This window comes from Leptodactylus fuscus, chromosome 3 (genome assembly GCF_031893055.1).
Source record: "Leptodactylus fuscus isolate aLepFus1 chromosome 3, aLepFus1.hap2, whole genome shotgun sequence".
Taxonomy (NCBI): Eukaryota; Metazoa; Chordata; class Amphibia; order Anura; family Leptodactylidae; genus Leptodactylus; species Leptodactylus fuscus.
In genome coordinates this window covers 12,290,870-12,315,405 of record NC_134267.1, presented here as the reverse complement: position 1 = coordinate 12,315,405, position 24,536 = coordinate 12,290,870, and the positions used below count along the sequence as shown (strand labels likewise).

At 44.7% G+C, this 24,536-nt stretch overlaps 1 protein-coding gene across 2 annotated transcripts; it reads right to left on the bottom strand.

Moving 5' to 3' along the window:
- Nucleotides 1-2,738: 2,738 nt before the first annotated feature.
- HAAO (3-hydroxyanthranilate 3,4-dioxygenase) lies at nt 2,739-23,949 on the bottom strand. 2 transcript variants are annotated; one of them, XM_075266481.1, is made up of 10 exons: nt 23,832-23,949; nt 21,738-21,816; nt 19,600-19,683; nt 11,764-11,870; nt 8,028-8,117; nt 6,735-6,778; nt 5,018-5,163; nt 4,621-4,689; nt 3,436-3,518; nt 2,739-2,861 (listed from the first exon to the last, which is right to left on the bottom strand). In XM_075266481.1, exons 1-10 carry the CDS (start codon nt 23,906-23,908, stop codon nt 2,783-2,785), a joined length of 858 nt encoding a protein of 285 aa, XP_075122582.1. In that variant the 5' UTR covers nt 23,909-23,949; the 3' UTR covers nt 2,739-2,782. The 2 variants fall into 2 exon arrangements, with proteins under 2 accessions (XP_075122582.1, XP_075122583.1); XM_075266482.1 differs by lacking the exon at nt 23,832-23,949 and adding an exon at nt 23,205-23,285.
- Between the last annotated feature and the right edge of the window lie 587 nt (nt 23,950-24,536).

Below are 24,536 nucleotides of genomic sequence, written 5' to 3'. Positions count from 1 at the left end.
AGCTAAGACTATGTTAAAAAAATTGGGCCACCTACTCCTCATATATGTGTAATAAACATATATATAAGTGTGTAAGACAAAGCATCATCCAGAATATCAGGAAGCCAAGAAGAAGGCGGAGTGCTCCAGGTGGCGACTGCCAGAATCTTCCCCCATATAGTCATCGGCATCTGAAGAAGTATAAAAATAATGTGTGAATAAATTATAAATCTTGCAGAGCGGGTGACGCTGATTCCCTTCCTCAGTGACATAGGAATCCTGGAAATACATTTCCTCGAATACTCAAATGAAATAGAAATAAAAAAAAACAGCATAAATGATGTAAATAACGTGGAATCCGTAATGCGGGAACGTCAAACCACAATCTTGCGTGTATCACAAGGGATATAGACAATGCAGAGGATGATGATACAACAAATGCTCAGAAGTCGAATGGAATTATAAATGATACTTTTTGATTTAAAATAAGTTTTCTAATAATTCTGAGATTGCTTTATCTAGGGATTCTTTTTCTTTATAATTCTTATATTTTCCTGCCTGCTGTAATGGACCAGCGTTGGACTGACCCAACAGATGAGACCAGACTTTGACACAATAATTGGTTCCTCTATTGTCAGTGGCGGGTTCTGTTCTTTCCAATGGTCTGCACCATCAGGTTAATCTTTCTGGTCACCTGACACAAACCCCAAACCTCTGACAACCACTCTATGCCTACAGAATCCAGTCTCCAGCCATTTTACCCCTTCTTGCCCTCCCCATTCTGCTCACCTCTACCCAGTCCTGCTTCATGCGCCAAAATCCTTCTCCAGCCGATTCCTCCTGACACCTGAGCCATTGCATAAATTGGGAAATTTAGGGTGAACGCTCTTACAAAACCCAGGGACCCTGACCGACAATCACCCATCCCCCTCCCCCATGAGTTCCTGCTCACACTATTATGTGGCATAATACTTTGTGCAGGGGCCACTATGTTGCATAATTTACACCCCATAGTGGCCCCTGCACATACTATTAAGCCCCATAGTGGCCCCTGCACACAGTATTATGCCCCATAGTGGCCCCTGCACACAGTATTATGCCCCATTGTAGACACCCATGAACAATTATTATACTCTGGGGTCCTTACAGACCCCAGAGTATAATAGTCGGAGACTCAGGAATGGACACAAACTTAAAAAACACTGTTACTTACCTCTCCCTGGCTCCGGTGCAGTCCCCGCAGATGTCAGCCATCTTCAATGATACACAGCACGCTGGATGTCATGTCAGCAGGGGCTTGCATCGTGACGCATAAGGACGCAAGCCCCAGCCCATGTGACGTCTGGGATATAACCAAGTAGGCCTGAAGCCTGCCGGATCCAGGAGAGGTAAGTAACTGTGTTTTTTATGGTCCGCAGATTCCCATCAGACACAGAATTTTGCAATTATGCAGGAACTAAATTCTGGTGCGTTCCATCCCAATTTAACCACTGACCAGAGCAATATAAGATGTTAGTTCCTGGGTGGGTATTCTGATACTTCATTCATTCTGATTCTCCATTTATTGACCATGACCTGTTTTCTGACTTTGTTGCTTTTTTATGTTTCTGATCTGTTGACCTTCTGTGTACGACCTCTGCCTGTCCCTGACCTGAGAACCTGAGCTGCCCATCACGACCTTGCACACAGACTTTTGGCCATACTTCACCACTCTTTTGCCGGACCCTCTGGTGTTTTGCACTGGTGTCTCTCTGACCTAAACCCAGCTGTCACATGTATCAGGACCACTATGTTAGGCAGCAACGTGGCAGTCTCCTCACAGTGAAATCTAGAACCCTGCACAGGGAGTAAAGGGTAAATACTGGGAAGGCTATGGGTTTTTGCCTTTCCCTGGATCAACACTGTAGGGATTGTAGGGTTATAGGTTGGACTTGATGGACTAATGTCTTTATCCAACCTCATCTACTATGTAACTATGTAACTATATTAAGACAATGCCCTTGGGAGTGGCCCTAAGTCAAACTGGTACCACCATGGGTCCACAACCTTCTGTCCATAACAGTTACCAATAAGAAAACCCATGATCATCTCCTCAGGATGACCCTAGGAACCCGAGCCCAACACCACCGACTCTGCTGACATAGATTCAAAATTTTTTTGTCCATTATTGTTGCTGTAGGAAAATCCAGCCACGGTTTGTGTTGTTGAAATGATATAAAATGCTAATTTCTTAAACATGGTGCTCATTGTATGCTGTATAATTTGCGATTTACTCAAAAATACTCTGATCTTACCCCCACAGCAGAGGGCAGCTACATACAGAACATCTGCCTGTGGCATATCCATCAAGATCGTGTATTACACTGATACTATTGATGGGGCTCATTGTAATGCCTTATTTCCCCTGTTGGGGCACTGCAGGGAAATTCAACACCTGTTAGTGGATTCTCCTATAGATTTCAGCTGAGCGCTCAGAGTCCCAGCAGGACGACATAGGGTTAAGTTTATCTCCTAATACTAAAGACTATCCTAAGTAGACATTGTTTCCACTGCAAACTGATGGATACACCGGCCTTTCTCTACAAGTCTCACTATATACTGCCTGGATCACTGGTATAATGAAGTGCCTGTACTATAAGAGCCTTGACATATGGCTGGGCGTTCGCCCTTCGGTTTCAATATACATAAGACATAATTGAAAGATGACGTATCAGATAATAAATGTATTCATGAACATGTTTAATGGCAACTGCGCGATGAGAATAATACAGCTGCTCTCCTCGGAAAATCCTCCGATCTGTCGTTAATTATACGCTTTCTTATGAGCGGGATCCATGCGGACACAGAAGGCGATACACCCCTCATGTCTCTTCCAGGAAAACCTGTTCAGAGTAGAATAGAAAGAAAATCTTACAGCACAGAAAACACCGAAAATATTCGATAAATTCAGGATATCGTAGTAAACACAGACTAGTAACATATAGGGGATATAGTCTCATATATTAAAGGGGTATTACTGTCTAAATACTATATCCGAATCCAAAACGTCTATATGTATCACATATGCAGAAATAGATGTCGACAGTATGGACGTATAGTCGCCATCTGGTTAATAAGGTTTCTCTATAGTAGAAATGTAGGATCAATGGGGATCGACGACTGGGTTCCCAATCCCATCAGCTTTATATCCAGGTATTTGGGGCACAAGAGATTGGGGAGATTCTTTGTGACATAAATTTGTTGGAGTACAAGGGAGAAATAATAAATATTTACATTTCTATCAATATTGGAAACAATGTATACAACGAAACTAGAAAGAAAACACAATTAGAATGAATTATTCAAAAATGTGAAACTTTACTTGGACGTTTAGATATTGGAGGGTCCTGATCCTGAAAGGGTTACGCCATGCACTCCTGTATATTGTACAGAATGACAAAGTTTGGCTTAACTCACTTTGCTTGTTTTGGTATGAGCAGGCTGTCTCCAGCGCTCAACGTCACAACTTTGTCACTCGCACCGACCACAGAGGAGCCTTCCTGTAATGTATTGTCATAATAAGCTGTTACTGTAACGTAGATTACGGTTTATTGGAATATTTTATAGAATACACAAAACGGTCGAGAGGTCTGTTCCATGTCCAGGTGCGGCTTACTGTCATGTATCGCTGCTGCTCTCTTGTATAGGATTAGGAGTCTATAGGTCCCCAGGCAGTGCTGGAAAAGCAGTGACTGGAAAGGACCCGGTGAAGCTACTCACATAAGTTACCAGGTCCTCTCCTGCGGCGGTGGAGACCACTGAGGGGCAGGACTCGCTGTGCCAAAGGCGTGGTAGTGGACAATAAATCACTGGAGTTTTTTAATGCTACACATTTCCTCTTTGATTTGTACAATTCCTGGACAACCCCTTTAAGGACTCCAGTTTCTTATTATATTAAGTCAATAGGCTATCATTAGTAAAATCTTTGAAAGGCTGCAATTCCCATCATAACCACTGGGTGGCTGCATAGAAATGTATATCGCACAAACAACTCCAGACAGAATATCAAGAAACTGAGTGATTTTTAAGCCAAATCCAAGAGGAAAGGTAAGTAACACATATATTGACTTTTATCTGATTAAATATAAATATGGTTTAGGCTAGAAGTAACCAAACCTTTTTAGCATATGATCTGCTTTTTATGGAGTTAAAGGGGTTTGTCCCATTGTGGACACTTATACCCTATCCACAAGACAGGCGATAAATGTCCCATTGTTGGGGGTATGATTACTGGGTCCTGGGGACCGAAAGTCCCTTTAAGCACATTTACTAATATACATACAAGCCCCCTGTTGAGCCCATTCATAGATTTGCATAGCGCTGCAGGGGGCTAGAAGTTTGCACTCTGCTTCTGCTGCTGGCAATCTAACTTTGGGTCATGTGAACGACCCAGTTGTAATCCTGAGGCTTGTATATAGAGTAGAACTGGGTCGGTCATGTGACCAAGTGTTGGATTAGAAGCAGCAGAAGGAGATCATAGATCTAATCTTTCGGTATAACAAATAATAGTAAGTGTACTGATATTGGCCAGTGAATACAATTCCCAAAATTTTAACTGCCCATATAATGGGGCGTCCCTTCGTAATCATTGATTGAACACACCAATTGCCAAATCCATGTGTCTGTAGAAAATGTGTTCTCTGCAGTCTCTCCTTGTCCGTAGACGGTGGCCTGAAAAGGAAAGTTACAAAAAGTTACAGTACTTTGTAAGTAATGGTGGAGATGGAATTATGCAGGTCTAGGTGGTAAGGATCATGGCCCCCACCATGGGCAATGCTTAAATTGGGAAAAAAATTCTAGGGGGAACGCAAAAGAGTAGTTGAGCCTTGGAAAAAACTTCCTGCAGATCTGGTTGGGAAATCTCCAGTAACATACGTCTATCCTACGATAAAGTGGTAATAAGGGTAGACCAAGGACCAGGGGGCTTTGTCTGCCATCTATCTCCCATGTTTTTATGCTTCTATTACTTTTTGGGGTGTTTTCATGTATTATACCATACCTTAGTCTCGTAACAATCTTTAAACAAATCCACTTGTTTTTTCTTCTCTATCTCCGGACGGTGGGAGTCTAGCCAGCTCTGAAAGGAAAACGGTTCCATCACTTTTTCAGTATTTAGCTGGAATGGCATTTTTTCTGGTATTTGGTCTTTAAGAAAATAAAACAATAAAACGTTAGTATTAAAAAAGTCACTTTATAACCCAAACCTAATTGTACCATCTGGGAGACCTCACCAATAGGACTCCATTACCAATATTTTGCCAACAATGTAAGGACACCTTCTGGGTGCAGTTCCATCAAAATGAGACAGATACAGCAATTTCAGTTGACCCCCACCAAAATATATGGTTAGGATTAGGGTTGAGCAATCGGGTTCGGAAAAGATTGGATCCTGATCGGCGATCGAGCAAATTTCACAATCGAGATCGGCTGGAAAATGATCAGAAATCGGATTTTGAAATCTCAACCCTAAAAGTGACTTTTCCGATAGAGAAGCATTGACTAGGGTTGAGCGATTGGGATCGGGAAAGATCGGATCCCGATCGGAGATCGAGCAAATTTCATGATCGCGATCGGTTGGAAAATGATCGGAAATCAGATTTTAAAATCGATCCTGAAATCTCAAGATCGGCTCAACCCTAGTTAGGATATGTAAAGGCCTGTATAATGTATACGGGGCCTTCTAACACTTACCGTATATACCATATAAGCCGAGTTTTTCAGCACAGTTTTTGTGCTGAAAAAGCCCCCCTCGGCTTATACTTGAGTCAAGCAAAAAAAAAAAAAAAAATTATAAAAATTATTTTTTTGGGAGGGGGGGGGGGTCTATGACCAGCTGCAATAGTAATGTATAGAATCTCCCATGAAATAGTGAAAAAAAAGAAGCTTTAAAAAAATATAATAAAAAAATAAAGTAAATAAAAGTTGTAAATCCTTCCTTTCCCTAGAATACATATAAAAGTAGAGAATGACTGTGACACACAAACACATTAGGTCTCCCTGTGTCTACTGAATATAGGGGATCTGCAGTGCTCCTGTTCCGTCGGGAAGGGGTTAATAGGAGCACTGCAGATACACTATAGATAGTCAGGCTGAATTCCAAGTGGGTGTGTGGGGGGGAGGGGAACCCAGTCCTCAAGTTTAGGGAAGGGGCAGACAGACAACCAAAACACCCCCTCCCCTTCCCCAGCAGCTACTGCACCCAAAAACTCAGACCATTTTAATTTTTGAAATTTTCCAGTAGCCGCTGCATTCCCCCCCCCCCCCAGGCTTATACTCGAGTCAATATGTTTTCCCAGTTTTTCGTGGTAAAATTAGGGGCCTCGGCTTATACTCGGGTCGGCTTATACTCGAGTATATACGGTACTCGATTGATGATGTTGAATTGTCACACTCTACATTGGATTGAATGAATAATTCCGCCTCTTATCACTGGTATTTCTTATATTATCTATTAATATTACATTGATTGACTGACCTAATATTAGCTTATATCCTAATATAGAAGCCAAGCCTGTGTCCAAGGATTAATATCCCCAGCTCAGTGTTACACGGAATATCTGTCAATGCACAAGACAGTATTGTATACCAACAATCTCAAATGGATCAGGAGCAGAAGATTTTGTTATTGGTTGCAGGTTCTGTTCAACCCCGTCTCAACATCCGCTGTAATAGTCTCTAGATAAGACACCAGTTTATTATCAGAACGTCATTATTACCTGGGTCAGGTTTTCCCGTTTTATATTGTTTCGAGTTGAAAAATCTACAAAAATGAAACATAATAAAGTTTTATTTCTATGTTATGTAATATGTATATTGTTTATATATATATATATATATATATATATATATATATATATATATATGTATATGTTTCGTAAAAGAATGTTGTAAGATTAGTGATACCTGTAGGTGTAAGGAAGAATTTACAATCAATCAATTTATGTTACAACAATAGGCTCATGTGACATTTGTAAATTTAAAAAAATGAGACAAATGGTTACTTTTGTTTTGACAATTTTTTTTTTTTATTTCTAATGTAGATTGTGAGCCCACATAGAGATCACAACGTACATTTTTTCCTATCAGTATGTCTTTGGAATATGGGATGGAAATCCATGCAAACACAGGGAGAACATACAAACTCCTTGCAGATGTTTTTTTTGCCCTTGGTGGGATTTGAACACCAGGACTCCAGCGCTGCAATGCTAACCACTGAGCCACCGTGTGGCACTTTGCTTTGACAATCTTATGCTCATAGGAAGGCCGATCAAAATTGTGAATTATCAGATAAAAACATTTTCTGAACAAAAAAACCCAAAAATCAGCTATTAGATACCTCCCTTCTCCTAACTTTCTGCAGTCTGTTGTTAAGTGAAATCCGTCTCTAGCAGCAGAGTTGCAGATACAGATTGCAGAAAGTGGGCGGGTCTCTGGCTGTCTATGAGCGCTTCTTTGTATTCGATAGAGGATATACATTTGGGGCTCTGTTCTTCTGGTCTTTTGACAGACCAGGTTGAGCGATCGGGTTCAGAAAAGATCGGATCCCAATCGGCGATCAAGCAAATTTCACGATCGCGATCAGCTGGAAAATAATCGGAAATCAGATTTTGAAATCTCAAGATCGGTTCAACACTAAAAGTGACTTTTCCTATAGAGAAGCATTGACTAGGGTTGAGCAATCGGGATCGGGAAAGATCGGATCCTGATTGTCGATCGAGCAAATTTCATGATTGCGATTGGGATCGGCTGGAGAATGATCAGAAATCAGATTTTAAAATCGATCCTGAAATCTCAAGATCGGCTCAACCCTAGTCATAGAACAACCAATGCACATAGGAGCACAGATATGGTCAGGTTCACACAACTGTAATACTCAGGTAATTGACTCTTTGTATTACAGCTACAAGTCCTGTCCTATATAATGACTTATATAGAGGTCAACAACCTACGGCACATGGAATCGGCACACCGTACAAAAGAGTACCCAGCACAGTTGATGATAGACTTACTCAGCAATCACTGGTACAAGTTGTGTCCCAAGATCTTCACAATGGAACCATCTTTCAAATAACACTTCGGTAGAATTCTCCACGTAAAACCTTTCCAAAGAGAATGAATTTTTTTGTGATGAGAAGACTAAAATTGTCCAAGATGACCAACATGCTAAACAGATCCTGGTGTAGATTTCTACTCCAGCTCACCGATTCCTGTTCCTGATTTCCTAAGCCAGGCCTTGCACCTGTCAGTCCTTTTATTAAGACTGACTTACAAAATGCCAGTCTTAATAAATCTGCCCCGCTGCCTTTGTTGCCCATCGCACCCTATCACAGCATGGTTCTCATCTTGTATTTTGTTATTGTGGGCAACAAAGACAATTTCTGTTTTATAGAAGTCGTTCTCATGGATGGACAGGGGCGTAACTACCAGGATAGTAGTGGTAGCGGCTGACACAGGGCCCGGGACATCAGGGGCCCGGCAATAGCGGCTACCGCTGCGTTTTTTTTCTTCTTAATAGGCCATTACCAGCTGGAGTTACTCCAGATAGTAACAGGCCCTATTTACTTCCCGATTCCGGCAGGGGACGGGATCAGTAATTGATGCCGCGGGTCCCACAAGCACTATTATTATACTCGGAGGTCTTCAGATCCCCGAGTATAATGATCGGAGGCCCAGGAGAGGTGAGGGGACCTTAAAAACACTGTTACTTACTTCTCTGGGCTCCAGACAGGTTTCGGGCCTACTTGTGTGACGTCCCTGACATCACATGACCGGGGCCTGCGTTCCAGCTCATGTGACGTCCTGGACGCCATTGAAGATGGCCGACACCACTGAGGTCTGCAGCAGAGCCGGCGATAGGTAAGTAACAATGTTTTTTTTATGTTGGTATCCCCCCCTTGGGTCTCCGATTATTATACTCTGGGGTCTGAAATAATTGTTCATGGGTGTTCACATTGGAGCATAATACTGTGTTCAGGGGCCACTATGGGGGATAATACTGTGTGCAGGGGTCACTATGGGACATAATACTGTGTGCAGGGGCCACTATGGGACATAATACTGTGTGCAGGGGTCACTATGGGACATAATACTGTGTGCAGGGGCCACTATGGGGCATAATACTGTGTACAGGGGCCTCTATGGGGCATAATACTGTGTGCAGGGGCCACTATGGATATTTCAGCAAGACAATGATCCAAAACACCGCTCCAAATCCTCAGGCATTCATGCAGAGGAACAATGACAATGTTCTGGAATGGCCATCCCAGTCCCCAGACCTGAATATCATTGAACATCTGTGGGATGATTTGAAGCGGGCTGTCCATGCTCGGCGACCATCTAACTTAACTGAACTTGAATTGTTTGTCCAAAATACCTTTATCCAGGATCCAGGAACTGATTAAAAGCTACAGGAAGCGACTAGAGGCTGTTATCTTTGCAAAAGGAGGATGTACTAAATATTAATGTCACTTTTCTGTTGAGGTGCCCATACTTTTGCACCGGTCAAATTTTGGTTTAATGCATATTGCGCATTTTCTGTTAGTACAATAAACCTCATTTCAATCCTGAAATATTACTGTGTCCATCAGTTATTAGATATATCAAACTGAAATGGCTGTTGCAAATACCAAAATATTTAGAACTAAAAATGATTAAGATTAATAGGGGTGCCCAAACTTTTTCATAGGACTGTATGTGCAGGGGCCACTATGGGGCATAATAGTATGTGCAGGGGCCACTATGGGGCGTAATACTGTGTGCAGGGACCACTATGGGGGATAATACTGTGTGTACGAGCCACTATGGAGCATAATACTGTGTACAGGGGCCACTATGGGGGATAATACTGTGTGCAGGGGCCACTATGGGACATAGTACTGTGTGTACGAGCCACTATGGAGCATAATACTGTGCACAGGGGCCACTATGGGGGATAATACTGTGTGCAGGGGTCACTATGGGGATAATACTGTGTGCAGGGGCCACTATGGGACATAATACTGTGTGCAGGGGCCACTATGGGGCATAATACTGTGTGCAGGGGCCACTATGGGACATAATACTGTGTGAAGGGGCCACTATGGGGCATAATACTGTGTGCAGGGGCCACTATGGGGGATAATACTGTGTGCAGGGGCCACTATGGGGACATAATACTGTGTGCAGGGGCCACTATGGGACATAATACTGTGTGAAGGGGCCACTATGGGGCATAATACTGTGTGCAGGGGCCACTATGGGGGATAATACTGTGTGCAGGGGTCACTATGGGGCATAATACTGTGTGCAGGGGCCACTATGGGACATAATACTGTGCACAGGGGCCACTATGGGGCATAATACTGTGTACAGGGGTCACTATGGGGGATAATACTGTGTGCAGGGGCCACTATGGGGGATAATACTGTGTGCAGCGGCCACTATGGGAGATAATACTGTGTGCAGGGGCCACTATGGGGGATAATACTGTGTGCAGGGGCCACTATGGGACATAATACTGTGAGCAGGGGCCACTATGGGACATAATACTGTGTGCAGAGGCCACTATGGCACATAATACTGTGTGAAGGGGCCACTATGGGGCATAATACTGTGCGCAGGGGCCACTATGGGACATAATACTGTGTGCAGAGGCCACTATGGGGCATAATACTGTGTGCAGTGGCCACTATGGGACATAATACTGTGTGCAGGGGCCACTATGGGGCATAATACTGTGAGCAGGGGCCACTATGGGACATAATACTGTGTGAAGGGGCCACTATGGGGCATAATACTGTGCGCAGGGGCCACTAGGGGGATAATACTGTGTGTAGGGGCCACTATGGGGGATAATACTGTGTGCAGAGGCCACTATGGGACATAATACTGTGTGCAGGGGACACTATGGGGGATAATACTGTGTGTAGGGGCGACTATGGGGGATAATACTGTGTGCAGTGACCACTATGGGGGATAATACTGTGTGCAGAGGCCACTATGGGGCATAATACTGTGTACAGGGGCCACTATGGGGGATAATACTGTGTGCAGTGGCCACTATGGGGGATAATACTGTGTGCAGAGGCCACTATGGGACATAATACTGTGAGCAGGGGCCACTATGGCACATAATACTGTGTGAAGGGGCCACTATGGGGCATAATACTGCGCGCAGGGGCCACTAGGGGGATAATACTGTGTGCAGAGGCCACTATGGGACATAATACTGTGTGCAGCGGACACTATGGGGGATAATACTGTGTGTAGGGGCGACTATGGGGGATAATACTGTGTGCAGTGACCACTATGGGGGATAATACTGTGTGCAGAGGCCACTATGGGGCATAATACTGTGTACAGGGGCCACTATGGGGGATAATACTGTGTGCAGTGGCCACTATGGGGGATAATACTGTGTGCAGAGGCCACTATGGGACATAATACTGTGTGCAGGGGCCACTATGGGGCATAATACTGTGTGCAGGGGCCACTATGGGACATAATACTGTGTGCAGGGGACACTATGGGGGATAATACTGTGTGTAGGGGCGACTATGGGGGATAATACTGTGTGCAGGGGCCACTATGGGGTATAATACTGTGTGCAGAGGCCACTATGGGGCATAATACTGTGTACAGGGGCCACTATGGGACATAATACTGTGTGCAGGAATGCGGGGGTGAGTTTGGGGTCTTCAGCGTCAGTCGGGAATGGGGCCCCTTCCTAGTTAAGCCACTGTGGATGGTGATAAGAACAGAACGTACCTCAGGCCATCTTTCTCGGTCTCTGATCTCCTCCTCTCAAACACAAGCCCCACCGTGTGTGCGAATCTTTGTGGAGAATGCGGTATACGAGCGGGAAGCAAAAACATCTGTCCAGAAAGAATATGTTATTGTCAGAGATAATTCGCACATACATAGAATAAATCCCCAGTTATTCCTCACACATGACAATTACTTTCTACTGTAATCATACAGACCAAACACACAGAAGAGGAAGACGCATTGCATGCCTTGCAGATGTCTTGAAGACGCAGATCATTTATTCTCCTATTTACAATTATCCCCGCGGAGAGCATCCTACAGTCACCACGTCCGCATCATTAACCAAACAATGCTTTATCTTTACCGTATGTCGCACTTAAAGGGAATGTTTCATGCAGGTTTTTTTTCACTAATTAAAGCCACAGACTGATAAAAAGCCACCCCCTAAAGAAATGGTTTTTACTGACTTCCAATACATTGTAAGGACCACAAAACAGTACCATTAAAATGACCACTTCTCCTGCAAAAAAACAAGCCCTCATCCTATCCTACTAATATTATAAATGTGAAAGTTTGGATGTTTGTTACTCAATCACGCAAAAACGGCTGAACGGATTTGAATGAAATTTGGCGCACAGATAGTTTGTAACTACGAGTAAGACATCGGCTGCTTTGTATCCTGGTAAATGACATGGCTTCACGATTGTTATGAATTTATGTTCACATACTATATTACACTGCTCCTGCAGCAGATTATCTCAGGTCCCAGGTCTGTTATCTCTCTGTGCAAACAAATGCTAACCCTCAGTCCACTGTGTACACACATTTGCATATTATCTGATCAGGTCCAGGCAGTGCTGACAAACTGACATGGGCAAACACCTTTAATCCAAATTGGCAATTTGTCAATTTTAAACATGCCAGGAAAAAGAGAATCTAATTTGTTGCAAACAGCGAGAGCTATGATGGAGCCAGAAGTCACAGAGTTCTCCTCAACGGCATATAATGAAGTTCTCCTTCATGCCGTTGCAGCGACCTGCTGAGATGTCAAAACAATTACAGGCACAGTGTGAAGAACAACTTCAGTGCCAGGCCAACTTGAGAGCTGCGGAAATGCTGATCATCAACGCCAACAACACACTCATTATATGGCATTCCAGCGAGCTGCTGAGATGCCGCAACAATCACAGGCACAACGCAAGGAACAAGTTCAGCGGCAGGCCAGCTTGAGAGTTGCCGAAACGCTGGAGCATGCGGATCATTAATGCCAACAACACACTCATTATATGGCTTCCCAGCGAGCCGCTGAGACGCCAGAACAATCACGGACACAGCACGAGTAATGCGTTCAGCAACAGGCCAGCTTGACAGCTGTCAAAACGCCGGAGCAGATGGATCATCAACACCAACAACATACTCATTATATGGCGTCCCAGCGAGCTGCTGAGATGCCGGAACAATCACAGGCACGGTAAAAGGAACAAGTTCAGCAGCAGGACAGTTTAAGAGCTGCCAAAATGCTGGAGCAGACAAACAATCGTTGGCAGCAATTTGCTGAATATAGGCAGATCATCCACTCCAACAACACACAGGCGATGTCATGGGCAGAGGCTAGTATCAGTATATAAATGGAAAAATAAAATAAAAAACTAAGACTCAAAATTGAAAATTTGCTACAGGCTAAGGAGATCTAGATTTCCAACCTCACTTACATCAGATTTCTTGTCAGGTCCCCTTAAGGATCGAAATGATGGCGGCCATAAAAAGGAAAAAGTTGCAAATTGCAACTTTTTATGCCTTGCACACCAATAAACAGGCTTATTGTGTATAATAAATCTGATCCATTGAGTATTTTACAGAAGCCTGGGACACGACAGAAAAATTTCATTATTTTTCGGACTATAAGACGCACTCTTATATGGGAGGAAAATGTGTGTGCGTCTTATAGTCCGAATGCAGCGTGTGCAGCGTCTGTGTCCCGTCTGTGTGAATCAAAAGGAGAGCAGCACGGTGCCTGCCTGCTCTGCCCCTCCTTCCCTGTCTGTGTCGCGTCTTTGCAGGAGCGAGATCTGAGAGGCAGGGAAGTAAGGGCGGGCCAGACAGGTGAAGGAAGCGTGGTTTCAAGCTTGCCGAGAAAACCACGCCTCCTTCTCCCGTCTGGCCCGCCCCTCCTTCACTGCCTCTCTGATCTGGCTCTGGCAATGAAGCCACACAGACAGGGAAGGAGGGGCGGGCAAAACGGGAGGAGGAGGCGTGGTTTTCTCGGCAAGCTTGAAACCACGCCTCCTTCACCCGTCTGGCCCGCCCCTCCTTCCCTGTCTGTGTGGCTTCATTGCTGGAGCAAGATCTGAGAGGCAGTGAAGGAGGGGCGGGCCAGACAGGTAAAAGAGGTGTGTTTTCAAGTTTGCTTAGAAAACCACACCTCCTTCACCCGTCTGGCCCGCCCCTTTTTCTCTTCTTGCATAGCTTCACTGCAGGGTGTCTCTTTCCATCCATGGATGAGATAGATTAGATATAGATAGACAGAAAGACAGACAGACAGACAGACAGATAGATAGACAGACAGATAGACAGACAGACAGACAGACAGATAGATAGATAGATAGATAGATAGATAGATAGATAGATAGACAGACAGACAGACAGACAGACAGACAGACAGACAGACAGACAGATAGATAGATAGATAGATAGATAGAGATATATGTTCAAATCACCCCCATATCCCTAGAATACATATAAAACAAAAACATTACTGTGAAACACATACACATTTGGTATCCCTGTGTCCGAAAGCCCCCGGTTCTATTTACATTGGTGAAATATTATATTATTAGGTTATTAAATATTTCACCAATTTTTTTTCCTTAAAATTTTTTTTTCCCTATTTTCCTCCTCTAAAACCTTAGTGCGTCTTATGGTCCGAAAAATACGGTAATTTGATTGAAGAAATTTCTCCTTGTTGGAATCCAACTTCACTTTTTCTTCAAAAAGTTGCAAAGGGACACGGGAGCCTCAAAGTATCTTCAAAGTCACATAAGTACAGAAAGCATCACCAGCGTCATCTTACCAAGGGAAATTTATAGTAATTAGTCAGAATTAATGAGCTATTTAATCTTAATTGCTTTTAGTACTGGCGAAGGGAAGAAAGTTCCAGAATGTCATTTGCAGTAAAGATTACAGATCTGTGCTATTGTACGGCAGTAACGTATAGAAAGTTGTGTTATTATTTATAGTTTCGGGTGATTTGGATTATTTAGGACTGACAGATGTAACTTTAATGGAAGAGGCAACCTCTGATCAAGTGTCACAATGTATCTGTATTGTATTCGGAACTTTTCTGATACAGTAGTTTGTATACCTTTAAGCCACCAGTAAGGGGAGCTAGTGAGCCTGTTGCATACTGTGCTAACATTGATAAGTGGTCATGCTCAACATAGCAATGTATCACCTCTGTATCAGGTTGGATTCACATTTTCCTTCAATCACCATTCAAGCATTCCGTCCCCCATTCCGCTTTTTCAGGTGGAAACTGGGCAGACCCCATTATAATTTATGGGTTTTGTGGGTTTCCATGGGTAACAGCTTTTTAAGCAGATTGGGTTTCCATTTTTTGGACTCCCAAGTTGGCCCAAAGAACGGGGTGTGAATCTAAAGTCATTCTAGCAGTTGGGATCCCAGTTGGGGTCACGCCCTTGAAAGGGTTATCCAGGATTAGAAGACATGGCAGCTTTCTTCCAGAAAGAGCTCCACTTCCTTATCTCAGGCAGTGACTCCGTGTCCATTGGTCACAAGACCAAGGTATGGCTTAGTCCCACTCAAATGAATAGGACTGAGCTGCAGCATGGTCATGCGACCAACGGTTGTGATGTCATTCTTTAAGAAGAGAAAGTGGAGCTTTATCTAAAAGAAAATTGCCATGTTGTCTAATCCTGGATAAGCTATTTACTGATCAGAACTGAGTGACAACATTACTTAAAGGGGATTTCCCATAAACATAGCCATATTTAGAACTGTGGACAATTAAAAGTAATTAATCATCTCAGTGGTGATATCTTTTGTTTTCAAAAGATCCAGGGCCGGGCGAGCCTGGCAACCGCCCGGGGCCCCGCGCTTAGTGGGGCCCCGCGGCGCGGCCGGGACCTAACAAAATGGTCCCGGTCGGCATGTCCCAACTCCAACTGAGCTCAGCGTTAAAGCAGGAGCTGAGCTCACAGCTCCTGCTTTAAATGCCTATGTATTCAGCTCTTCGGCGGTAGGACGCCGATGAGCCGAATACATAGGCGTTTAAAGCAGGAGCTGTCACAGCTCAGCTCCTGCTTTAACGCTGAGCTCCGGCATTTGTAGCCGCGATGTGATGACGTCATCACATCGCGGCTACAATATGTGTATGAGGGAGAGAGCTGCGAGGGAACGAGGAATGGTGAGTGTGTGTGTGAGTGTGAGTGAGAACGGCATGACACTGGGGCAGATGGAGGGGGGAGAACGGCATGACACTGGGGCAGATGAAGGGGGGAGAACGGCATGACACTGGGGCAGATGGAGGGGGAGAACGGCATGACACTGGGGCAGATGGAGGGGGAGAACGGCATGACACTGGGGCAGATGAAGGGGGAGAACGACATGACACTGGGGCAGATGAAGGGGGAGAACGGCATGACACTGGGGCAGATGAAGGGGGAGAACGGCATGACACTGGGGCAGATGAAGAGGGGGAGAGAACAGCATGACACTGGGGCAGATGGAGGGGGGAGAATGGCATGACACTGGGGCAGATGAAGGGGGGAAGAACAGCATGACACTGGGGCAGATGGAGGGGGGAGAATGGCATGACACTGGGGCAGATGGAGGGGGGAGAATGGCATGACACTGGGGCAGATGAAGGGGGGAAGAACAGCATGACACTAGGGCAGATGAAGGGGGGAGAATGGCATGGCACTGGGGCAGATGAAGGGGGAAGAACAGCATGACACTGGGGCAGATGGAGGGGGGAGAATGGCATGACACTTGGGCAGATGGAGGGGGGAGAATGGCATGACACTGGGGCAGATAGAGGGGGAGAGAACAGCATGACACTGGGGCAGATAGAGGGGGGAGAATGGCATGACACTGGGGCAGATGAAAAGGGGAAGAACAGAATGACACTAGGGCAGATGGAGGGGGAGAATGGCATGGCACTGGGGCAGATGGAGGGGGGAGAATGGCATGACACTGGGGCAGATGGAGGGGGGAGAATGGCATGACACTGGGGCAGATAGAGGGGGAGAGAACAGCATGACACTGGGGCAGATGGAGGGGGGAGAACGGCATGACACTGGGGCAGATGGAGGGGGGAGAACGGCATGACACTGGGGTAGATGGAGGGGGGAGAACGGCATGACACTGGGGCAGATTAAGGGGGGGAGAACAGCATGACACTGGGGCAGATGGAGGGGAGAACGGCATGACATTAGGGCAGATGAAGGGGGGGAATGGCATGACATTGGGGCAGATGAAGGGGGGAGAATGGCATGGCACTGGGGCAGATGGAGGGGGGAGAATGGCATGACACTGGGGCAGATGGAGGGGGGAGAATGGCATGACACTGGGGCAGATGGAGGGGGGAGAATGGCATGACACTGGGGCAGATGGAGAGGGGAGAATGGCATGACACTGGGGAAGATAGAGGGGGAGAGAACAGCATGACACTGGGGCAGATGGAGGGGGGAGAACGGCATGACACTGGGGTAGATGGAGGGGGGAGAACGGCATGACACTGGGGCAGATGGAGGGGGGAGAACAGCATGACACTGGGGCAGATGGAGGGGGGGAGAACGGCATGACACTGGGGCAGATTTAGGGGGGGAGAACAGCATGACACTGGGGCAGATGGAGGGGGAGAACGGCATGACACTAGGGCAGATGAAGGGGGGGAATGGCATGACATTGGGGCAGATGAAGGGGGAGAACGGCATCACACTGGGGCAGATGAAGGGGGGAGAACGGCATGACACTGGGGCAGAGACGGGGGGGAAGTGAAACTGTGGGCAGATAAAGGGGGAGAATGGCATGAAACTGGGGACAGAGATAGAGGGGGGGACATGAAACTAGGGGTAGATGAAGGGTGTATATGAAAATGGGGGGAGATATAATTTATGGGTGACTAGGAGGATTATACTGTGTGGAATCACATGAAAATTGAATGAGAATGGGTGGAGTCAACATAAAAGTGGGAGGGGCCTAATTTGCTGCGGCGCGCTGCGCACACTGCACGTTTTGTTGCCTCTTTCTAGTCTTCAACAGTTGGGAAGTACAGGTTAGAAGTGCAAGACCCCCAGTAAGTAGGGCCCCGCCAAAGTCAATTGCCCAGGGCCCCGCAAACCCTGGATCCGCCACTGGTTACCAATGGACATGACCATGAATGCATGCATTTTCTGTGATCAGAAACTTCAGCCATGAGTTTTATTGTGGACAAGTTATCAAGCGGGGAGACTACATTTACCAGAAGATAACCTGACCACAATGAGGACATCATGGCTGGTTATCAGGAGGGAACACTACATGTATGAGAAGATAACCTGACCACAATAAGGACATCATGGCTGGTTATCAGGAGGACATTACATGTATGAGAAGATAACCTGACCACAATAAGGACATCATGGCTGGTTATCAGGAGCGCATTACATGTATGAGAATATAACCTGACCCCAATAAGGACATCGTGGCTGGTTATCAGGAGGGGACACTACATGTATGAGAAGATAACCTGACCACAATAAGGACATCATGGCTGGTTATCAGGAGGACACTACATGTATGAGAAGATAACCCAACTACAATAAGGACATCATGGCTGGTTATCAGGAGGACACTACATGTATGAGAAGATAACCCGACCACAATAAGGACATCATGGCTGGTTATCAGGAGGACACTACATGTATGAGAAGATAACCCGACCACAATAAGGAATTATTCATTGTTAATTTTATATTTGCAAAGATGTTTCACTTTTAATTGTCTACAATTGTAAATACAGTTATGTTCATGGGAAACCCCTTTAAGATGGCCATACCTATTAGATGAATGTCCTGCCCTATAACATAGAAAAAAAAAGAGAAAAAGCACCGCGCGGCACCTAGTGCATTACCTCCGATAATACCATGCACTCAATATAGAGACGTAGCTATAATCACCTCAAGGTGCTGTGATATAATCACAGCATTCAAATGGTTCTACACACAAGCCCCTATAGGACAGGCGGAAGCAGCAGATAGCAAACGCACAGGGCGTACAAGAGATTGCAAATGCAGGACCAATTCAAAACTCCACAAACAATGTAGACGGAATGAAAGAAATTCGCGCTTACCGAACCAAATCTTGCCAATGAATCTTTAATAAAACCTTTTCACACAACGCGTTTCGAAACCAACAAACGGCTTCTTCATCAGGTGTACATAGGAGTCATATGCCCTATAACATGTCTCCTAGAGAAGGGGCGGCATTTTTCAAGTATCAGGTTCCCTTTAAATTTTAAAATAACATTGCTATGATGACTTCCTTTATAGAAACATTCCCACCAAACGTTTCATTCATTCATTCATTCTGTTTCTCCATTCATTCCTATAAGACCGCCAAATAAGTTCCAATTGACTCCTAAGAGTCTGTGTCAACCAGATAGGCAGTGGATACACATTTTATTCAGAGTGCTTCTATAACTTTTTCTTGCTTCTCTACCAGGGGTTTCTTGTCACTGACAGACTTGCATTGTGTGGCCATTTTTTAACATCTTCTCAAGAGGCTCTTCAGAAAGTACATTTATGGCAAGAACATAGGACACATTGTTCTCCTTACCTCCCCTTCTTTAATGTAAATGTCCTTATGTTGTCCATTTTCAAGGATCTTTAGGCACATATCCCCTTCCCACTGGTAAAATAACTGCAAAACAGGAAAATGGGCACCGCATGAGTTGCAGTAGCTGTGTCAAGATCATGATACACCCATTGGCAAATTGTATTCTGGCTTATCTAATTCCTTTGTTTCCCTGGGAGAGGGGACCCATCAAAATGTTTAAAAAAAACTAATCCAAACCTTATTTGTATCCCTAAATGGTGCCAATTAAAAATACACAAAGAACGAGCCTTCCTAAGGCTATAGCAATAAGAAAATGAAAAAGTTAGAGTTTTGGAAGGAGAAGATTGAAACTATGAAACAGTTCATAAAATGTAATCCATGAGCAAAATGTTTCCCAAAATGGTAAAGTACAGCACTTGGTGCAAAAAAACAAGCCCTCATATGGCTATGTGGACGATAAAAATGGAATAAGACTAAAAAAAGGACCAAAATCCAACTAGGCCATGCCTTTAAGAGGTTAAAGGGTAACAAGCGGCCATCAAATGGATGTTTTTACTGCCATGGGTCATTGATATTCCAGCAATCTATCTCCAGACCGTGCATTGTTCCGATAGGTGGGATGTAGGGTTGAGCGATCAGGATCGGTAAGGATCGGATTCCATGATCGCAATCGGGATCAAGATCGACTAGAAAATGATCGGAAATAGGATTTTGAAATCTCAAGATCGGCTCAACCCCAAAAGTGATTTTTCCCATAGAGAAGCATTGACTAGGGTTGAGTGATCGGGATCGGATTCCGATTGGCGATCGAGTAAATTTCACGAACGGGATCGGCTGGAAAATGATCGGTTTTTAAAATCGATCCTGAAATCTCAAGATTGGCCCATTCGGTCCCATTCGGAGTGAACCAGGAGTGAACTTCAATCCAAAAGATCGGATTCCGATCGGTGATCGAGCAAATTCCACAATCGTGATCGGCTGGATCATTATCGGAAATCGGATTTTAAAATCGATCCTGAAATCTCAAGATCGGCTCAACCCCAATGGGATGTTATGTTGTGAAAGGGTTAATAACATTGGGTTGGTTCAGCTAAACCTGAAGGCTCCTCTCAGAGGTGCTGATAGCAGAAGTGTCGCGTAACCAAAAAATGATTCCCTCAGATCAGGAATTGCTGAAGCTGATGAACGTGTTAGCTGGCGGTTTATAATTAGCTAATGGAATGATACTTTACTCGGATTTATGCGAGACGCCGCGTCCGAGCGGATTCATTCATTACCGAGGTGCGTGAAATCCTCATGTAGTAAATATGATATAGCGGAGGAACCTTTCACTGCTTTCTTCTGCTCTACATAATGATTCCTTTGTCAGGATACATTTAATTAACACCAGACTTTACACATAGTAGAAAGTACCTGCAGGGGGCGTCACTAAAATTTAAAGGGCTCAGTGAATGGGAATAACATAAGGTGTCAGACATTGACAGCCTTAACTTTAAAGAGGACCTTTCACCACCTCATACAAGTCCAGCTCTTTACATAATGGAATGGCTGCTACTCCACTGATTTAAGCACAGTTGGAATTTTTTCTCTAGCCCCCACCATGCCTGAGCAATCAATGCAGTCAGTTTTGGTGCCTGATAATGTATTTCGGCTCTGTACTGTCAGGTGGGTGGTGTCAGACAGGATCAGACAATGACATTGGCTGCTTCTGATTGGAGCTCTGAATCACGCCCCCTGTCTGGCACCACCCACCTAACATTGCAGAGCTTAAAGGGGTTGTCCAGGCAAAATGAGATAACCTCTCTAACTTTTAAATCAGCCAGGGATAGTGAAAAAAAAAACATACTCACCTGTTCCCAATGCTCTGGTGTCCTCCCAGTTCTTCCGCTTTTCCTGGGTTCTGCTGAAGCCGCTGATTGGCCTCAGTGGTCACGTGACTGCGTCAGGAAGTGACCCGTGATGTCAGAGGTAGTGACATCACATGCCCTTTGCTGATTGGCCTCAGCGATCACGTGACTCAACTGTTTGCCTGCAGCTTAGATCACGACGATCAACCGATCACCATTTCGCCTCCTAGTTAAAGGGATGATAAAACCCCTTTAAGAGTATTCTACCTGCTCAGTGTACTATAATAATACCTCTTCTCCCTCTTCGATGTGATAATCTTTCCTCTGGTTTGGGCCTCCCACAAACATTACCGTCAGCTGATTATTGTGCCTGAGGAAACAAGTATAAATTATTAATATCGGGAAAAGACGACTTGAGAAAGCAGAATCCTAATTATTAATTCTGGCGGCTTCGTTATCCGCTAATTGTTAGTCCGAGCGCTGAGATGGATTCTTTGGCTGTTGTTTATCTTCTTATTGCTTTTGTGCTGGGTTTGTATCCTGGGATATATTGGTACATTAGGTGTGAATTATAAGCAAGGTAATGGAGGGGCGCGCGGTTCGGTCCCCGCACTGCCGTAATAAGTATCGGCTCATCGTTAAGTGTATTAAATGAAGTTCTGCTCTGGTCCAGTGGTTTGCGAAAGCAAATAAAACGTGATTTGTAACCTTGAGGAATAACGGGCGGTAATGGAGATGGATTACACTACAGGAGTTAATACTGGGAAAACATTATCTGCGTGTTACTGTATTTCTGCCCAAATAAGTAACTACCGGAGTAATAAGCTTCTACCAGGGTCTGTAGGGCAGGGGTGACCAAATAGTTAACTGATATCAACTGTACTGGTCGACCAATGGGACTGACCAGCAGGGGGTAGCTAAGAACTCCCATAACCCAGTGCAAAACTTGGGCTCCTGGAGAAACTTCTCCTGTCCACTGGCCGAGCCCTGTCCATACCACTTACACATACAATGGGTGAACCTCACAAGACTAGTCTCATGGATATTCGTTGGGTTCGTCTTCCGGTTTTTGTTTCAGACCCAACTTGTTGGATTTGAACCAGAAGGGCTAATATCTGACATCTCTTTAGACCCCAGAGTATATAAAGTGGAAGCCCCATGGGGAGGGGGTGCAGAAAAATAATAAACACAGAAGTTCTCCAGGGCTAACTCGAAGTATCCGACGTTCTTTTGCAGTCCTCTTCCATCATGCAGGGTGCCATCAACGCCCAATCACAGGCTTCCTTCGTCCCCTGGGGCCACAGATGTCATCCAAGAGGTTGGAAGAGGACTGAAGACACGTAGCAAGGTTTGCTGGATGCCACAGGGCCGCCCAGAAGAGGCGAGGGCCTCCACTTATTATACTCTGAGGTCTGAAGAGAATTTTAGAGAAATCATCTTGGCTGGACACAGACTATCCCCTGATTATCTAATTCCCCCCCTTCCCCGGCCTGGAATCCTTCAGGACCCTACCACTCATGCCACACTTTCTGTAGAAGGAAAGCATATGTCCAGCCTAATAGAGATCCTTGCTTCTTACACTGTTACTGTTACAGCAGACTCTGTACTGTACTGGGCATGTATGACTAACATAGCCTTACAAGAATAACATGCAGAGACCTATACATTCTGAACACTAGGGGTGCTATGACTGAAATATTTCTATTATGAAACGTCTTTTAAATATCAATACAAAATTTCTCTAAAATACATACTCACTTTACTTCTTAGAATCTGTATTGTTGGCACAATGCCTTTCAATCAGCTTCCTGTTACGTTATAGGCGAGGCATGGCGATTCATACCCCCTATTCTGTTTCACTCTTCTCTAGTACTGACATGTCCGGATACTCAAGGCAGAGGATTTCAGAGCTATTATAAATGTTGCTGCCCATGCTGGACTTTCTCTCAGAGAAGCAGAAGGAAAGTCTATGTCCAGCCTAATAGATATCCTTGCTTCTTACACTGAGGCTACAGCAGACACTGTACTGTATTCTACTGGGCATGTACAACTAGCAGAAATTCCATGGGGCAGTATTACAAGCAGGTAACTGCAATATTTCTGAAAATGGCCCCCAATCCTCAGACGCTGGAATTGACAATTGTTGGAGGGGCTGTTAGACATTGAGTTACCCCTTGTGCCCACATACATAGATAATTGTATCACCCTCAGGGGCACCCAATACAACCAGCAGTATTGTAGGCTCCTTTAGTCTGACATGCCGCCCTATCAGTGATACATTTATGACTCTCTTAGACTATCTCTATCATGCGCCATCTTATCTGTAAGATATGTATTCGGGGTAAATAGACATCTGAATAACCCGGGTGAATATCTTGTACTCACATAAGTTTGTTGCACACCGGAGGTAAGAAATACGTCTTGTTATCTCGTATCCATTCTTGGACGTTAATCGGTTCCATCTCCGTATCTGAGAGTAACAATGGTCTGTCTTATGGAGGAAAGTAGATTTTGGCATAATGAATATTCCTGCATGGAAAAAAGCAGAACGTTTAATGACCATTGGATGTTTACTGAGCAAAGGTTAAAAGGTGCAAAGGTAAAGACGACAGAGCTCGCGAAAGAGTCAAAGAAAACATGTTAGTGGAATTAATGTGTATACATAGAGCTAAATAGGTTACAGTATATACAATACACAATGTAGACAAATTCTTTAAAGGGGATCCATCACCAAATCTAAATAGCCCAATGACATCCATCATCTGATCGGCGCTGTCACCCTTTACCTAGATCTGTTCAGCTATTCCATGGATATAAGCCCTGTTAGTGTTGATGCAAACCAGGGTATACTAGTCAAGCGGGCGGTAACACTGTGCGTTATTTGGAGGTGGGGTCTCTGTACTGTATGTCCTACAGTGTTACCATATTGACTAGTATGCCCTAATTTGCATCAACGCTAACAGGGCTTATATCTTTAGAATAGCTGAACAGGTTTAGATAAACAAAACACCAAAATGCTCAGGGTGACAGCGCCGATCAGATAATGGAGATCACTGAACTTTTCAGAGCTGGTCACAGGTTCTCTTTAAA

What these genes read in the sequence shown, in the direction of transcription:
- HAAO (XM_075266481.1), bottom strand. Translation starts at nt 23,908, where the DNA reads ATGGAACCGATTAACGTCCAAGAATGGATACGAGATAACAAGACGTAT. An exon ending in AACGGGAAAACCTGACCCAG is followed by an intron (nt 5,164 to 6,734) that starts GTAATAATGACG and finishes ATTTTCTTAAAG; the next exon opens with ACCAAATACCAGAAAAAATG. An exon ending in CTCATACCAAAACAAGCAAA is followed by an intron (nt 2,862 to 3,435) that starts GTGAGTTAAGCC and finishes TACTCTGAACAG; the next exon opens with GTTTTCCTGGAAGAGACATG.